The 13,078-nt window shown below is 35.0% G+C and overlaps 2 protein-coding genes across 5 annotated transcripts; both read left to right on the top strand.

Annotated features, from left to right (window-relative positions):
- Nucleotides 1-231: 231 nt before the first annotated feature.
- On the top strand, nucleotides 232-2,622 carry LOC126625158 (GDSL esterase/lipase At5g41890-like). The gene is made up of 5 exons (XM_050294240.1): nucleotides 232-584; nucleotides 1,193-1,323; nucleotides 1,399-1,641; nucleotides 1,889-2,147; nucleotides 2,260-2,622. Exons 1-5 carry the CDS (start codon nucleotides 329-331, stop codon nucleotides 2,496-2,498), a joined length of 1,128 nt encoding a protein of 375 aa, XP_050150197.1. The 5' UTR covers nucleotides 232-328; the 3' UTR covers nucleotides 2,499-2,622.
- A 1,705-nt stretch (nucleotides 2,623-4,327) lies between these two features.
- On the top strand, nucleotides 4,328-11,974 carry LOC126625159 (uncharacterized). Of its 4 annotated transcripts, XR_007624348.1 has the most exons (6): nucleotides 4,488-4,595; nucleotides 4,999-5,035; nucleotides 7,538-7,617; nucleotides 8,363-8,436; nucleotides 8,683-9,324; nucleotides 10,215-11,167. XR_007624348.1 is itself a non-coding variant. In XM_050294241.1 (4 exons), exons 1-4 carry the CDS (start codon nucleotides 4,351-4,353, stop codon nucleotides 11,882-11,884), a joined length of 588 nt encoding a protein of 195 aa, XP_050150198.1. In that variant the 5' UTR covers nucleotides 4,328-4,350; the 3' UTR covers nucleotides 11,885-11,974. The 4 variants fall into 4 exon arrangements, 1 of the variants encoding a protein (XP_050150198.1); XR_007624347.1 differs by lacking the exon at nucleotides 8,363-8,436; XM_050294241.1 differs by lacking the exons at nucleotides 8,363-8,436; nucleotides 8,683-9,324; nucleotides 10,215-11,167 and adding an exon at nucleotides 11,669-11,974 and having other exon boundaries at nucleotides 4,328-4,595; nucleotides 7,528-7,617.
- The last annotated feature ends 1,104 nt before the right edge of the window (nucleotides 11,975-13,078 follow it).

Genomic DNA, 13,078 nt, shown 5'->3' on the forward strand with positions numbered 1-13,078 from the left:
TAAATTATGGAACCACCATGGCTAGTTAGGTCATGACCAATTCCAAATATTAATTAAGTCATCCAAAATGATACAAAGACCTATTCAGAGATCATGTGACATCAATGGGGAGAAACTTTCTTGACACCAACCATTCTAATGGCATTGAGTATTCAATAGACGTTTTGATACTTGTTTTAAAAAACGTGAATGGTCCTTCCAATAGATGCATGCCGAGTGGTGAATTGATAACAAAAAAAATCTCTCCTAAAAAAGGACATGCAAATAAAGCATCTATAATAACCCATCAAAGTAAAAATAATTAACCAACTTGCTACAATATTGAAACATGGAGGCCCCTAAGATTTCTCATTTCCTTCTTCTATGTGCAATCTGCCCAAATTTTGTTGTGCTTTTGAGTGCCTTTCCATGTTTTGCTTTCACTTCATTTGTGTTTGGAGATTCTCTAGTGGACGCAGGAAACAATGACTACATTTTCACACTCTCAAAGGCTGATTCTCCTCCTTATGGAATAGATTTCAAGCCTTCTGGTGGTCAACCAACTGGTCGATTCACAAATGGTCGAACCGTATCGGACATTGTAGGTAAATGCACTAAATGTTTATTAATCCCACCAACTTAGCCTCACTTGGTATAACTACTCATTTAAAAGGGTTTTGAAGTTGGAGGTATGGCTACTAGTTTTAGAAATTTCAGTTTTGGTAGTAATATTTCCACAGCTAATTGGTTTTTGTAGCTTTCATACTGTTCACTTATAGCTTAGTTGCTAATTGCCCGCCAACCAAATTTCGGTCATTTAATATAGCGCGGATGATCTTTTGGTTCAGTATCATCGATCAGTCTATTTTATAAATGAAGTTCTGAGTGCAAATTTTATAAACGAAGTTGTCGTTTTGATGATCAACTCAACGAGTTTTAATAGTCATCTCTTAAGCCAATAAGACAAAACACTCAGAAGATTAAGTGGAGTTTAATCATACTGCATGAGTTTTAAATTGGGTCACATGAGTTTTTGCTATTTATTTCAGTGAGTCACGTGATAATGCAGAAGCCATTGTTTACAAGGTTTATTTTTACAGGGCCCAGAAGTTTATTTAAATTGACTTTTAAATTGATGTTTGTTGACTATCAATTCATAATTAGTTAACCATTTTTAACACTAACTGTAGCTTAATTTGCATGGTGCCATCAGGTCAAGCTCTTGGTGCTAAGTCATTTCCTCCACCTTATCTAGCCCCAAACACTCGAGCAAACTCAGTCCTCAAAGGAATTAATTATGCTTCTGGAGCCTCAGGAATATTGGATGAAACAGGAGTTTTGTTTGTAAGTAATACTTAATTAGCACTAATCACAATATATACAATTTTTTTTAAAATATTCTGAAGTTGTTGTATACAGATTGGAAGAGTCCCACTGCGCGAGCAAGTGAATAATTTTGAGGAAAGCAGATATGACATGGTGAAAATAATGGGAGAGAATAAAACAAAGGAATTCTTAAAGAAGGCAATCTTCTCGGTGACAATTGGATCCAATGATGTTCTCAACTATTTCCAACCGACCATACCATTTTTTGGTGATGACAAGGTCTCTCCTTCCATGTTCCAAGATTTCATGGTCTCTAACTTGACCATACAGCTTAAGGTACAGTCTAAAACCAATCACCTAATTGAAATGTTGAAGAATACAGCAATCACATATCAGATTATTGACAAATTTAAATATGAATTGTATTGAGTTGTTCAACTTTTAGTGACACCAAGATTTTTTGTGATTAACCACTACACATGTCATATAACGCAAATTTAGAGAGTCACTGTCCGTCTCTCTAATATAATGGCAAAGGCTTAATAAACTACCCTAATTAACCTTAATATTTTGATTTGTGAAGCGACTGCACGAGCTGGGAGCTAGAAAGTTCGTTGTGGTAGGGGTTGGACCCATAGGATGCATACCATTTATTCGTGCCATCCATTTGTTACCAAGTGGACAGTGTTTTGCTGAGGTGAATGAATTAATCCAAGGCTACAACACGAAGCTTAATGGAGTTTTGGATCAAATTAACCAAGAGCTGGGTCCTGAAGCGATCTTTGTCTATGCAAACTCCTTTGATATCTTCACGAAGATCATAGTAAATTATCATCAATATGGTAGGTTGGTAACTAGGGTTTTAAAAGTAGACATACCCTTCCATTCGTTTTTAGTATATGATCAAGGTCATTGATCTATTTTTCTTTTGGTTTTTGAATCTGATATTGCTAGGGTTTGCGAATGCAAATGGACCATGCTGTGGAGGTTACTTTCCGCCGTTTGTTTGCTTTAAGAGCCGCGATGCAAGCAGAAGCTCTGCATTGTGTGACGATCGATCGAAGTACGTGTTTTGGGATGCATATCATCCTACAGAAGCTGCTAATATGATCATAGCAGAGGGGTTACTTGATGGAGATAAAAGTATTAGCTCTCCCATTAACATCCGTGAGCTCTACAACTATAACTCCTAGTGTGAGACATAGTGAAACTGGCCTACTGCAAAATTGTATTAAAAGATTGTAATGTAGGTAGTGAATTGAAGTAAAATATTTATGGATGATCCTATTGTTCAATCATTGAATGAGTATTGTTCAAACATTGCGTTAAAATAACAATGTATATGACTAATGTGGTGGTCACACCACTGGAATTAATTCATGTCTTAAAATATAAGGAAACTATAATGTCAAAATTCATAAAATGAGGTGTAGATACACGCATTAAAACATGAATGATTGTGTTAAAGGAAGTTAAGATTCCACTATATAATACCAAGTAGTCAAACTCCTTATAAGCACATTCAAATTGAAAGCCTTCATTTACAAATGTCAACGTTAGCATCAGTTTTTCCGATGCATAAATGAAATCCAAAGAAGTTGACCCTCTCTCCCTGAGACTAATTTTGAGGAATAAAATTAAAAATAATCAGCTTTTCTCTGTAACATCTTCCCTAATATCTTCCCTAATATTATATTCATCTTCATCAATGAGAGTTTTTCTTACACCAAAACTACTTCTAAAAAATATGACAGGCCATATATGCCATTACAGTCTAATTCTGTTTCCCCAAGTACCATCGTCCATCAAATCGTACATAAATGAAAACTAACTAGTCAAACTGCAGGGCCCTGCATGCAGACCTTTGGCTTTCACCTGTAGTAATGGAGCTCACTGAGATTCCAAAACCAAACTGCAACACAGAAATCAGTGTTTATATATATTATAATACACTGGTTTATCCTTCCCAATGTTTTGAGATAATATGAAAATCAAGATAATTTCCCCATGTTTATTGTTGGGTAAATATTATTCTTAAGGAAAATTAACAAAAAATCTAAAAAAACTTTAGTTTTAATTAAAGATGATAAATAAAGGTGTAGTAAATAGTACAAAGGAAAGGTAAAAATATGGTTTTTCGTTAAAAGTTAACAGTACCAAAAGTGTTTCGTTAAAACTCCATCATGTTTATGCATTAAGAAAACGTTGACTTTTATATAAATTGAAGGATTTGGATCCCATCCGGATCCAAGTTGTGGGGATCCTAGAGATCCTCATATCCTAACTGTTTATCGTACATTGTGCGATCAGATATCATTTAAAATTTATTTATTTAAAATTAAACACAATAATATATAACAAAAATTGACAGCGCGGTATTTAATGAACGACTATGATGTAAGGATCTCTAAGATCCCCACAAAGAGGATCCGGAGAGGATCCGGAGAGGATCCTCATCTGGCAAAGGGTATGTAAGGTGTTGGGTATTATGAGATGCCAGTTTCGGGTGCAGTTTATGTAGGTTGTTCGACAAATAAAATTTCATTAGCTTTGGTTGTAGGTTGGGAACTTATATATGAACCTAAAGTTAAAGATTACGAATGTGCCACTACTAGTTTTCGCTAGTAAATGGTGTGTCTGTGATAAAATTGCGCTATTTAACTTCTAACCAAAAGATTATGACATTAAGTGGAACAGGCTTAACTCAGTATTTTTTTTTTATATATTCAATTGAAATGCTTCATAAGTAAAATAGTTGAACATAAACAAAAACAAAAAACTTCTTGCTCCAAAGAAAATATGTATAAACTGAATTGGAAATTTACAAATAAGTAAATACATTATATATACTAAAACTCAGTTGAGTTTTAACACTGTTCAGCTATAGTAAAAGGGCGGAAATGCCCTTGGGTTTTTTGTTTCCTTAGCCGTTTAGCTGCTGCTTTGCACAGTTAAATATCTGTTATACCCCTTATTGCCATGCATTGATCATCCTTTGTTTGTGTGGTTCGATTCCGTCACTTCTAGCCCACGCATCCATCATCGATGGCCTTTCAGTTCGACTTCTTCTCGATTTCGCTTCTCTCTCGCCATTCTCACCTTTTGGGTATTTTGGAACCTAGGTTTTTTTTCTCTCCCGCATCGCTATTTTACTTGTTGTTTATTGTTGCCATCATTCTCCAGATCGGCAGGCCGATAGAACCCGGCGAGGTCAGCATGTGCTTCTATGGAATTACCGCCCGTGATCTCAGCCATGCTCGCGCCGCCGTCAATTTCGTTGTTCTGTTCAGGTTCGCACATTCAATCTCATTATTTGCATGTTGATTTTAATATTCATGCAATTAATTGTGCTTTGGATTAGTGTGGAAGTTGATATGTTTGATTTTATGCATGTACTTTATTTTTTCTGTTTTCTGTTAGAAATTAATTTACTTTTCCTTGGAAATCGTTGAGCTGCTAGAAGTTTTTGCCCTTTTTCTTAATTGATCGAAATCCATTTCTTACCCACATAACCTAGAGTCCCCTGCTGAGTTTTTCTTCTTTCTCAGTGTGTCTTATTTAATTTTTTTTTTTGTTGTTTTCGATTTATAGATGGATTTTGTATTTAAATTTCTTTTTATAATCTTGGGGGTTTTTGTTTGTGTGCTCGGATGCTGTGTGTGGCTGTCTGATTTATTTCTTTTTTGCTTTCAGGAAACTCTGGTGTTCTTATTTAGGGGTTTTGCTGAAGGTATATAATTTGTTGAAATATTTAGTTTTTAATATATTAACAATTTTGTTGGGTCAGTTTTGTGTTAGTTTTGTTACTAACTGTTTTTTATTTCTTGTTTTTTTGCTTTCGATCTCCTTCTATTTGAGTGGTATACTGGTATACAATTTATTGTCCTAAATTCACAATCTTATTGTCCTAAATTCATAATCTTACACTTCACGGATTTCACCACTCAACATATACTCAGGTAATCAGTTCGAAGTTGGACTATTTTAACCCTTTCAGTTTTTAGACTCTATAGTGTTAAATCCAGTGTTTTATTTTGATTCTACATTTATTTTGATTTTACTTTTGACTTTCTGACACACCCCGGTCCTAGAATCAAGACGTGCTGGCCGTCACATGAGCGTGATGTAACCAAAAGTACGACGTGGAAGCAGTAGATAAGAGAAATACGAAGAAATAAAAACTAAATACTAGCAATAATATCCAACTAGCATGCTAGAGTAAGTTTAAGTGTGAAACACACATATTCAGAGCATAAGAACTAGGTGCAGTCAAGTAGGAACATTACTAAATTACAACACCCGAAGGTGAGTCCTACATGAGTAGTCTGTCAGAATGCCGTGGGAATCCTCGTGGGCCACCAACGCTGCTAACTAGAACCTGGAGGGGCGCAAAACAAAATTGAGTGGGTCAGTAAAACAAAGCCTTTTGAAAACATTTCTAACCCCTCGCTATAAAACCTGTATACTTTCCCAAAAAATAACATAATATGCATATAATCTTCATATATATCTCAAATCACAATTCTTTATCAAAAATCAGAAAGTATGCAATGCGAAAATGTCAATAACAGAATAAGGATGCATCAATATAACAGGTGAAATAATGAATCAACCGGAGACCCTGCAGTTAGTCCTGTACGGTTAATTCTAAAATTCAATATCCAATCCAACCGGAGTCACCGCAGTGACCTGTACGGCGCTACTCTGCACATAAATCGGAACTACCTGAAGTAGTCTGTACGATAAGAAAGGTGTAAGAATACGCTCTAGTGCTTCTCACATCAACAGTTGTATAATAATCTAAAATCACCTACAGTCGGAACCACTCTATGGTCTGTACGACACGTCGAAATCCTCTTATGGTCTGTACGACATGCACCTACTTGGATCCAAGGTGAGTGTGTGGTGCGGGGTGAATAATATAAGCACTAACACCAAAGGTGCAGGTTATGAGCTCTCAACACAATTCACATGATCAATAGTTCACATGAATAACATAAACTCACCTGATACTCACATGTGCGTCCACAGCACCATTTCACATATATATGCATCAATTACTAATTCATATAATTCATAATATGCATGCATGGCATTTTAAAACATACTTTCATTTAAATTCAATTTCTGGGAAATTCAGTAGTATATAGGTAATAACAGAAAATAACTGCCCACTCACTGATAAGTCGAAGGGTCATAACCCCCGTGACGTCCTTCAATGCGCTCGTCCTCGGGATAGGTATCACCTATATGCGAAACAACTATAAAAACGTTAATTAAAGCACATAACCGACAATTCAAAATAACTTCTCATACGATGCTCAATTTGGGTATATGAATATACCACAGTGAACTACTCGACGTCACGGACGTCGAGGTATTTTTAGAAAAAAATTTCGAGGCCGCACGCGCGTCACCTTCTTCCTCCAGTCGCCGGACTGGTTTTGTCGGTCGTCGGAAAACTGGAGATTTTTCAATCTCCTTGTTCTCCGTCATTTCTCCACCATTTTCTATGCATTTTATATCAAAATGAAGCCCTAAGCATGTAGAATCACGTTGTACTAGTTTAAGGCTCTAAAAATTACGAAATCTCACCAAAGAAAAACCAAGAAAACCGGCCAACTTTGAACCCTACAATCCCGACGTCCAAAACCTTCAAACTAAGTACTTTGAGCTTCCTTGGGACCTCACTAAGCTCCCTGTAAGCTTAGAATTCCCTGAAAATCAACAATTCACGTGTGCATGAACAATGACATCAAACTAGGGTTCGGATTTCACGTGATTTCGAAGGTTCTAAGTTCCAAAAATGATACCATTCAACTCAGGAGGTTGCAAGGATGAGGAAACTCACCTTATTGACGTCGATCCGTGATGTTTTGAGGGATTTTGGGTTCTTGTCCGTACGGTTCGAGAGAGAGAGAGAGAAACTGAGAGGGAAGAGAGAGAGCACGGGGAAGGAAAGGGTTTGTCCCGTGTGTGTGTGTGTGGTCCACCCAAAACAATTCACTCTTTAATTCCCTAACCACACAAATATACACACATCCTTTAATCCAACTTAAATTTTCCAAAACTTGGGAAAATATGCATTATTCAAAACATGCCACACACATACCTTAGTAACCGTCAAGGGTACTTTCGTCATTTCACAGCCTCAATAAATAGAATCTCGGGACGGGTTGTGACACTTTCATTCTACATTCATTTTGATTGAGTTGTTTTAAGGATTTTGCAGGAGGACTGCGTTTGGAATGGCCAAATGTTGTTGTTTGTCGGGTGGATGCCTTGGAAGCAGAGTTAATTGCTACTAAAAAGGTATATAAGCTTACCTAGACCTTAATTATCATGTAAGGAAGTAAATAACTATAAAAGTAGCTTCATTATGGTCTATAGTCATATGCCACACCTTTGTGTGACTCTTATCTACCTTTGAAATTGAATTTGGGATTTGATTATTTCAATTAGTTTCTCTGGTTTATATTTCAAGGTTAGCCGGTTTTGTATTTAGCATCAATTAATTGCTTTTTTCTTGGTGAGGACCTAAATGTTTACACTTTCAGTTTAACAGAAAATGATAAATTGAGACAAGAACCTAATAAATCAATATTAGCAAACCCATAAACTTATTTCGTGACTATCACAATATTCTTTCAATATTCTACGTTTTGCTAACAATTATGTTCTCTCTAGGACGTTAAAGTGCATTTTTGGTTTTTAAGTTTTGCCGCCAAATACCAACTGTTTGATTGTTTTTTCTAACCTCTCTGTTCTCAATAATGTTAATGTTTTGTGATACCATTTTTACATCTTTCAAACGTATATTTCACATGTGTGGCTATTGATTGAAATTTGATTTGCCAAGAACTGGAGATGGTCTCGGTTTTAAGGTTAAAATTGAATCATCCATGATTTTAAAAATATGGTATTTCTGATTAAACCTATAATGATGGACGCATAGGTTATACATGCGGATTGTCACATTATTGTAGTTCTCAATTCATTTATGGTAGGTAGTCTTAACTCTTCATCTATGTACCAATTTTTTTATTTTAGTGCTCAGGCAAAAATTACAGAGGAGCTTATTTGTTGGAGATTTAAAGAGTAAAACTTAGCAGCGCGGTACCGCTGGAAATGGTAATTGTTAATCAGATTTCCACTCTTTTTTCCACATACTTTGGTTCAAAAGCAATATCATTTGAATGATTAAACATTAAGTTAGCATCTCAAGCGAACGATATTTGCCACTTCCATTTTAAATGAATTTTAAGATCAGCTTCAGTCTATGTTTGTTTAATTAACAATGTTGTATCATTCCTTATATAGTTTCACAAAGATCGAGCATAATTCTTGCTGAACTTGGTTTGGTTTTCTTTTGTTTAGGGATAGATTGAGTGAATCACAGTTCGACCAAGTCTTGAATGATGAATTGAGCCAGATCATTGAGGTCTCTTTGTCAAGTTAAATTTTCATTATACTTTTTATTTGTAATGCTCAGTTCTTCTTTCAAACATTGCTTATGAAGTGAATGAATTTGCATAAGTTTGAATAAATTTCTAATCCCGCAGCAACGTGCGGGCACCGTTGCTAGTTATATATACTAAAACTTAGTTGAGTTTTATCACTGTTCAGAAATAGTAAAAGGGCGGAAATGCCCTTGATTTGTTTGGGGTTTAGGTGCTGCTAAATTGCTTTGTACAGTTAAATGTCATTTTTGCCCCCACTAGGTGGGCTGTCTTCAGCTGCCCGAAAAGTCCTAGGCCTTTTTTATCTCGCCTGTTGAGGGATTTGGTTTATTTTCTCGCCGTTCTCATCAATTTTCTACCTACCTCAAACTGCTCTCTCATCTTTTCATCTCTCTCCCAAATTATCTGTGCGAAATCAGTGAGCCTATTTTTGGTTGCTGGAAAAAAGTTTGGTTGCTACAAATTTCTTGCGTTCAAAATCCCTCATTCGCTACGAATTTTGTTCCTTTTTTGGATTTATCAGAATCAATTTTTTTGTGTCAGAGGTCTACAGTCCTGGGTGAGTTTTTTTTTTGTTTACTTCTTTGGTATCGTTGTTTTAATTTTTTTCTTGGTGGTTTTCGATGTTCAGATGCTTTTTGCGTATGAATTTTGGATGGTTTTTGTACATGAATTTTGTTTTTATAATATTAGGTATTTTGTTTCTATGCTTAGATTTTAATCTTTTTTGGGGTAAAATATTTAATTACATCATGTCATGGGTTTTTATGGGTTCAATTGGCAGTTTTGATTTTCTTTCTCTTTTCTTTCTATTTTGTTTCCATTCCACTGCTGTCTCTCAATTTGTGTTGCCTTTCTGATTCTGGCTTCCGCGTGTGTCAAACGATAGAAACCGGCTGAAGTCATTTTTCTGAGGCTTGGTTCTGCTCCTTGGGTCACTGACCTGGAGATTAAATTATCAAAATTCGGTGTTTCCACGTTGCCGATTCCAATTAGTCGTTGCTAAGAGGATCAAATTGGTGAATTTCGAAACGAAAACGTTTTTTCCTAATTGATTTCCTTTCTTTTGCCTATTATTGTTGGCTTTAATGCATGTTGAATTTTTATTTTCAATAATTTTGCTTATGTGGTTTGCGATTTTTGTTCTTCATTTTGTTCAGATTCTGAGGCTTTGATTTTGTTGTTTTTAGGTTTTTTTGCTTTCCTAATTTTGAGTGAGTTATTTGTGATCATTTTGCATTTATCAAAATTAAACTAGGGGAAATTGGTCTCTGTGTTGTGCCAAATCTTTACAGATTACATTTGGCTTAGTTTTGTGGATTTTATTTGGTCTGTGTAGCTATTTTTTGCCTGATTTTTCTTAATCTTATATGCTTGGGTTGTAAATTGTGGCTTTCCAGTATTTTGATTTTGTGGTCTTTAACTAATACACAATTTGCTCTGAGGTAGAAGGAAAAGAAAGTCAAGTATACGTATGAGTTAGAAAGTAAGGTGTGACTATTTTGAAGCACCTGTGATGCTGCTGTTATATTTTGGGTACGTTTTCTGTCCTGCTTTTTTCCAGTTTGGAGATGCACTGATAATTGTTGGATTAAAATGGATTTGTATTTTTTGGGAAGAAATGAGAGGAGTTGTTGGAATTTTAGAAAGCTTTGTGTTTCTACCTTTTATGTGACAGAGGGAATACAGACAGGGAGAGGAAGAGAGAAAACATTAGTTTAGATTGCAATTTTAAAAGTTTTTATGTTGTTAGTGTTGGAACCAATGTATTTTGTTGGGAAATTGATAATATTTAAAGTTATTAGGATTTTGGAAAGATTTGTCTTTCTCAGTTTTATCTGCCTGAGGGAACACAACTCTTACATATATGATTTCAAGTTGTCCCTTTAGAAATTCAAGCTCTATTGAATACATGAGGTGTAAGAAACTGTTTGGGATATTTTCAAGTTTTTCTGATTCCTGAAAAAAAAAGCATGCTTAAGAGTAATTATATTTTAATTTTTATTGAATTCAAGTAACCATCTTTAGGTTTTTTGCTTTGATTTGAAGAATTTCTTACCCAGGAAAGCCAAGGCTTCCTGATGAGTTCTTTGGGTTCCATATCTGACATCTTTGTTTTGTTCAAATTTGGGGCGTTTGTGATTTGGGATTTATGTACTGTCTTATCAACTCTTAATGTTGAACTAGGTAGCTATTAATGTTGGATTAATCAAACTTGGGCATCAGTTCATATGTTTTTCAACGTTTCTATTCCGATTTAATAGCGTGATTTAATAGTGTGATGCTGATTTAGGCTATAAATTCAGAGGCTTTTGAATAGCCAAATTTGCAACACGGATTTCAGAGGCTGTTGTATCATTAGCTGAAATATGCTACATATAATCCTTAGACATCATTTTTCACTTTGATTAAGATGTGTGCCTACCTTCTTAGTTTTTACCATTGTAGATGCGGGTGGTATAAATTTTTACTTAAAAAATTGAACTCGAAATGAAAACCCAGGTGAAAAAGCATGGAAACAACTCTTGCGTAGAAATGACTTCTGGGAATGAATTTTCTTGAGATTTGATCCCAGCTATTTGATAAGAGTCAGGTTTTATAACTTAAACCATTTCCAATAACTATTTGGTAATAGGATGAATAATTAATTGTCAAAAAGTGAGTTCATATATATGAAATCCTGTTTAAGCTTACTTTTTCCCTTATGAATATTTCTTAATCTGATAGGCTGATTCTTGGGTTATTGAGAATTTTGCCTCGGTAGCAAAATATCTATATGCCCAAATTATGGGACACGGGTGTAGTTCTTATTTTGATAATTTTTTCTTCTTTCTCTCTTTGATACTTTTCATGTGTATTCACTTGGGAAAAATACTTAAGTCTTAATGATATTAATGTTGCAGGATATAATTTCTTCTGCAGCCATAAAATTTGTAAACAGATTTCCAAGTTTACAAGGAGGTTGCTGGGTTGAGTTTGGTTACACAGATAACGCTGCAGTATACCATACAAAGGTTTTTTTTCTTTCCTTTTGCCCCATTTTTGGGATATTGGTTACAAAATCCGTTTTTAGCATAGGTGTGAAATTTACAGTAGGGGTTAGTAAGTTAATTAGTTAATTTCATTCTCAATGTGCACAAATGTTGTACTTGCATTAATTCATTTTCTTTGTATCGAAATTGAATAAATCTAATTCTCCTTGATATCCACTCATTCTGCTAAGATATTTATGTTGTTTCTCTCATGCTCTATCACAATATATCAGTTACTTTAATAAATTTAGTTCTAAACGTTTTCTCTACATAGATGATCTTACAAAACTCAGTGATGTACTCATCTAATTTTTAAGTTTTAAGTCTTTTTAATGAATAGTTTGATATTTAGGCAGCTTTGATCTTTGATTTTAAATATGAGATTTTGTCTGATTCTTTCTGATCCTCAGTTTCTATTGTCATTTACGGTTTAATGGACATTCTTGAATCACATTGGTTAACACCAAACAAATGGTATGTGTCATAGTTCTCTTTTTCTATTCCTTTACTTTCATACATAGTTTTGTTTGAATGCCATCATTTTCACAGCCCCTTATACACCTTTGATTCAAACTTCATCGTTCTTTAAATATTTATATATATTATGCTCACACGTTTTGTAATCCCGCAAGAACGCGCGGGCACTATTTTTAGTAAGCAACTAAAGTTGTAGTGATCAACCCAAGTGTGACAAAGCAAGCCATCAGATTGGCTTTTGTGGTGATCGGATTGGACTCCTGCAAGTTTGTTTCTTTGAGAAAAAGAGAGTTCCTAAAAGGGATTCTTCCTAAGGCTAATAAATCGATACCTCAGAGAAGTGGCAGAGTTAATTCTAAGTTTGAAAGCTTTTTGGGATCAAAGGTTTCTAGTCTAAAGCTTGGAAAAGTTTTGGACAGAGAAAGGGTTTCTGATCTAAAAATGAAAAGGCTTTTCTTCTTGGAACTTGTTCTGATCGGTTGTTAGATTTGATTTACCCTCGTCTTCATGCCTTGGCTTTCTTCTTTACATGGAGAACAAATTTTAGTCTAAGAAAAAGTCACCTGCTGAACAATCCACCGCCCGAAATCCACTTGCAATGAAAAAGAGCTGCAATTTGATTGATTAAGTAAGGGATTTAGCACAAAGTCATCGCCTAAAATATCTTCTCCCCATCCTGTCACCGCCCAAAAAAAAGGAAGATTGTCAATAATATTTGGCTATTCAAATGATAAGTAGGAGTTCTTATTCAAAATTGCTCATTATTGATTCATAAAACTTCGTGTTTATGATCAAAACAGTTTT

Source organism: Malus sylvestris, chromosome 6, assembly GCF_916048215.2.
Source record: "Malus sylvestris chromosome 6, drMalSylv7.2, whole genome shotgun sequence".
Lineage (NCBI taxonomy): Eukaryota > Viridiplantae > Streptophyta > Magnoliopsida > Rosales > Rosaceae > Malus > Malus sylvestris.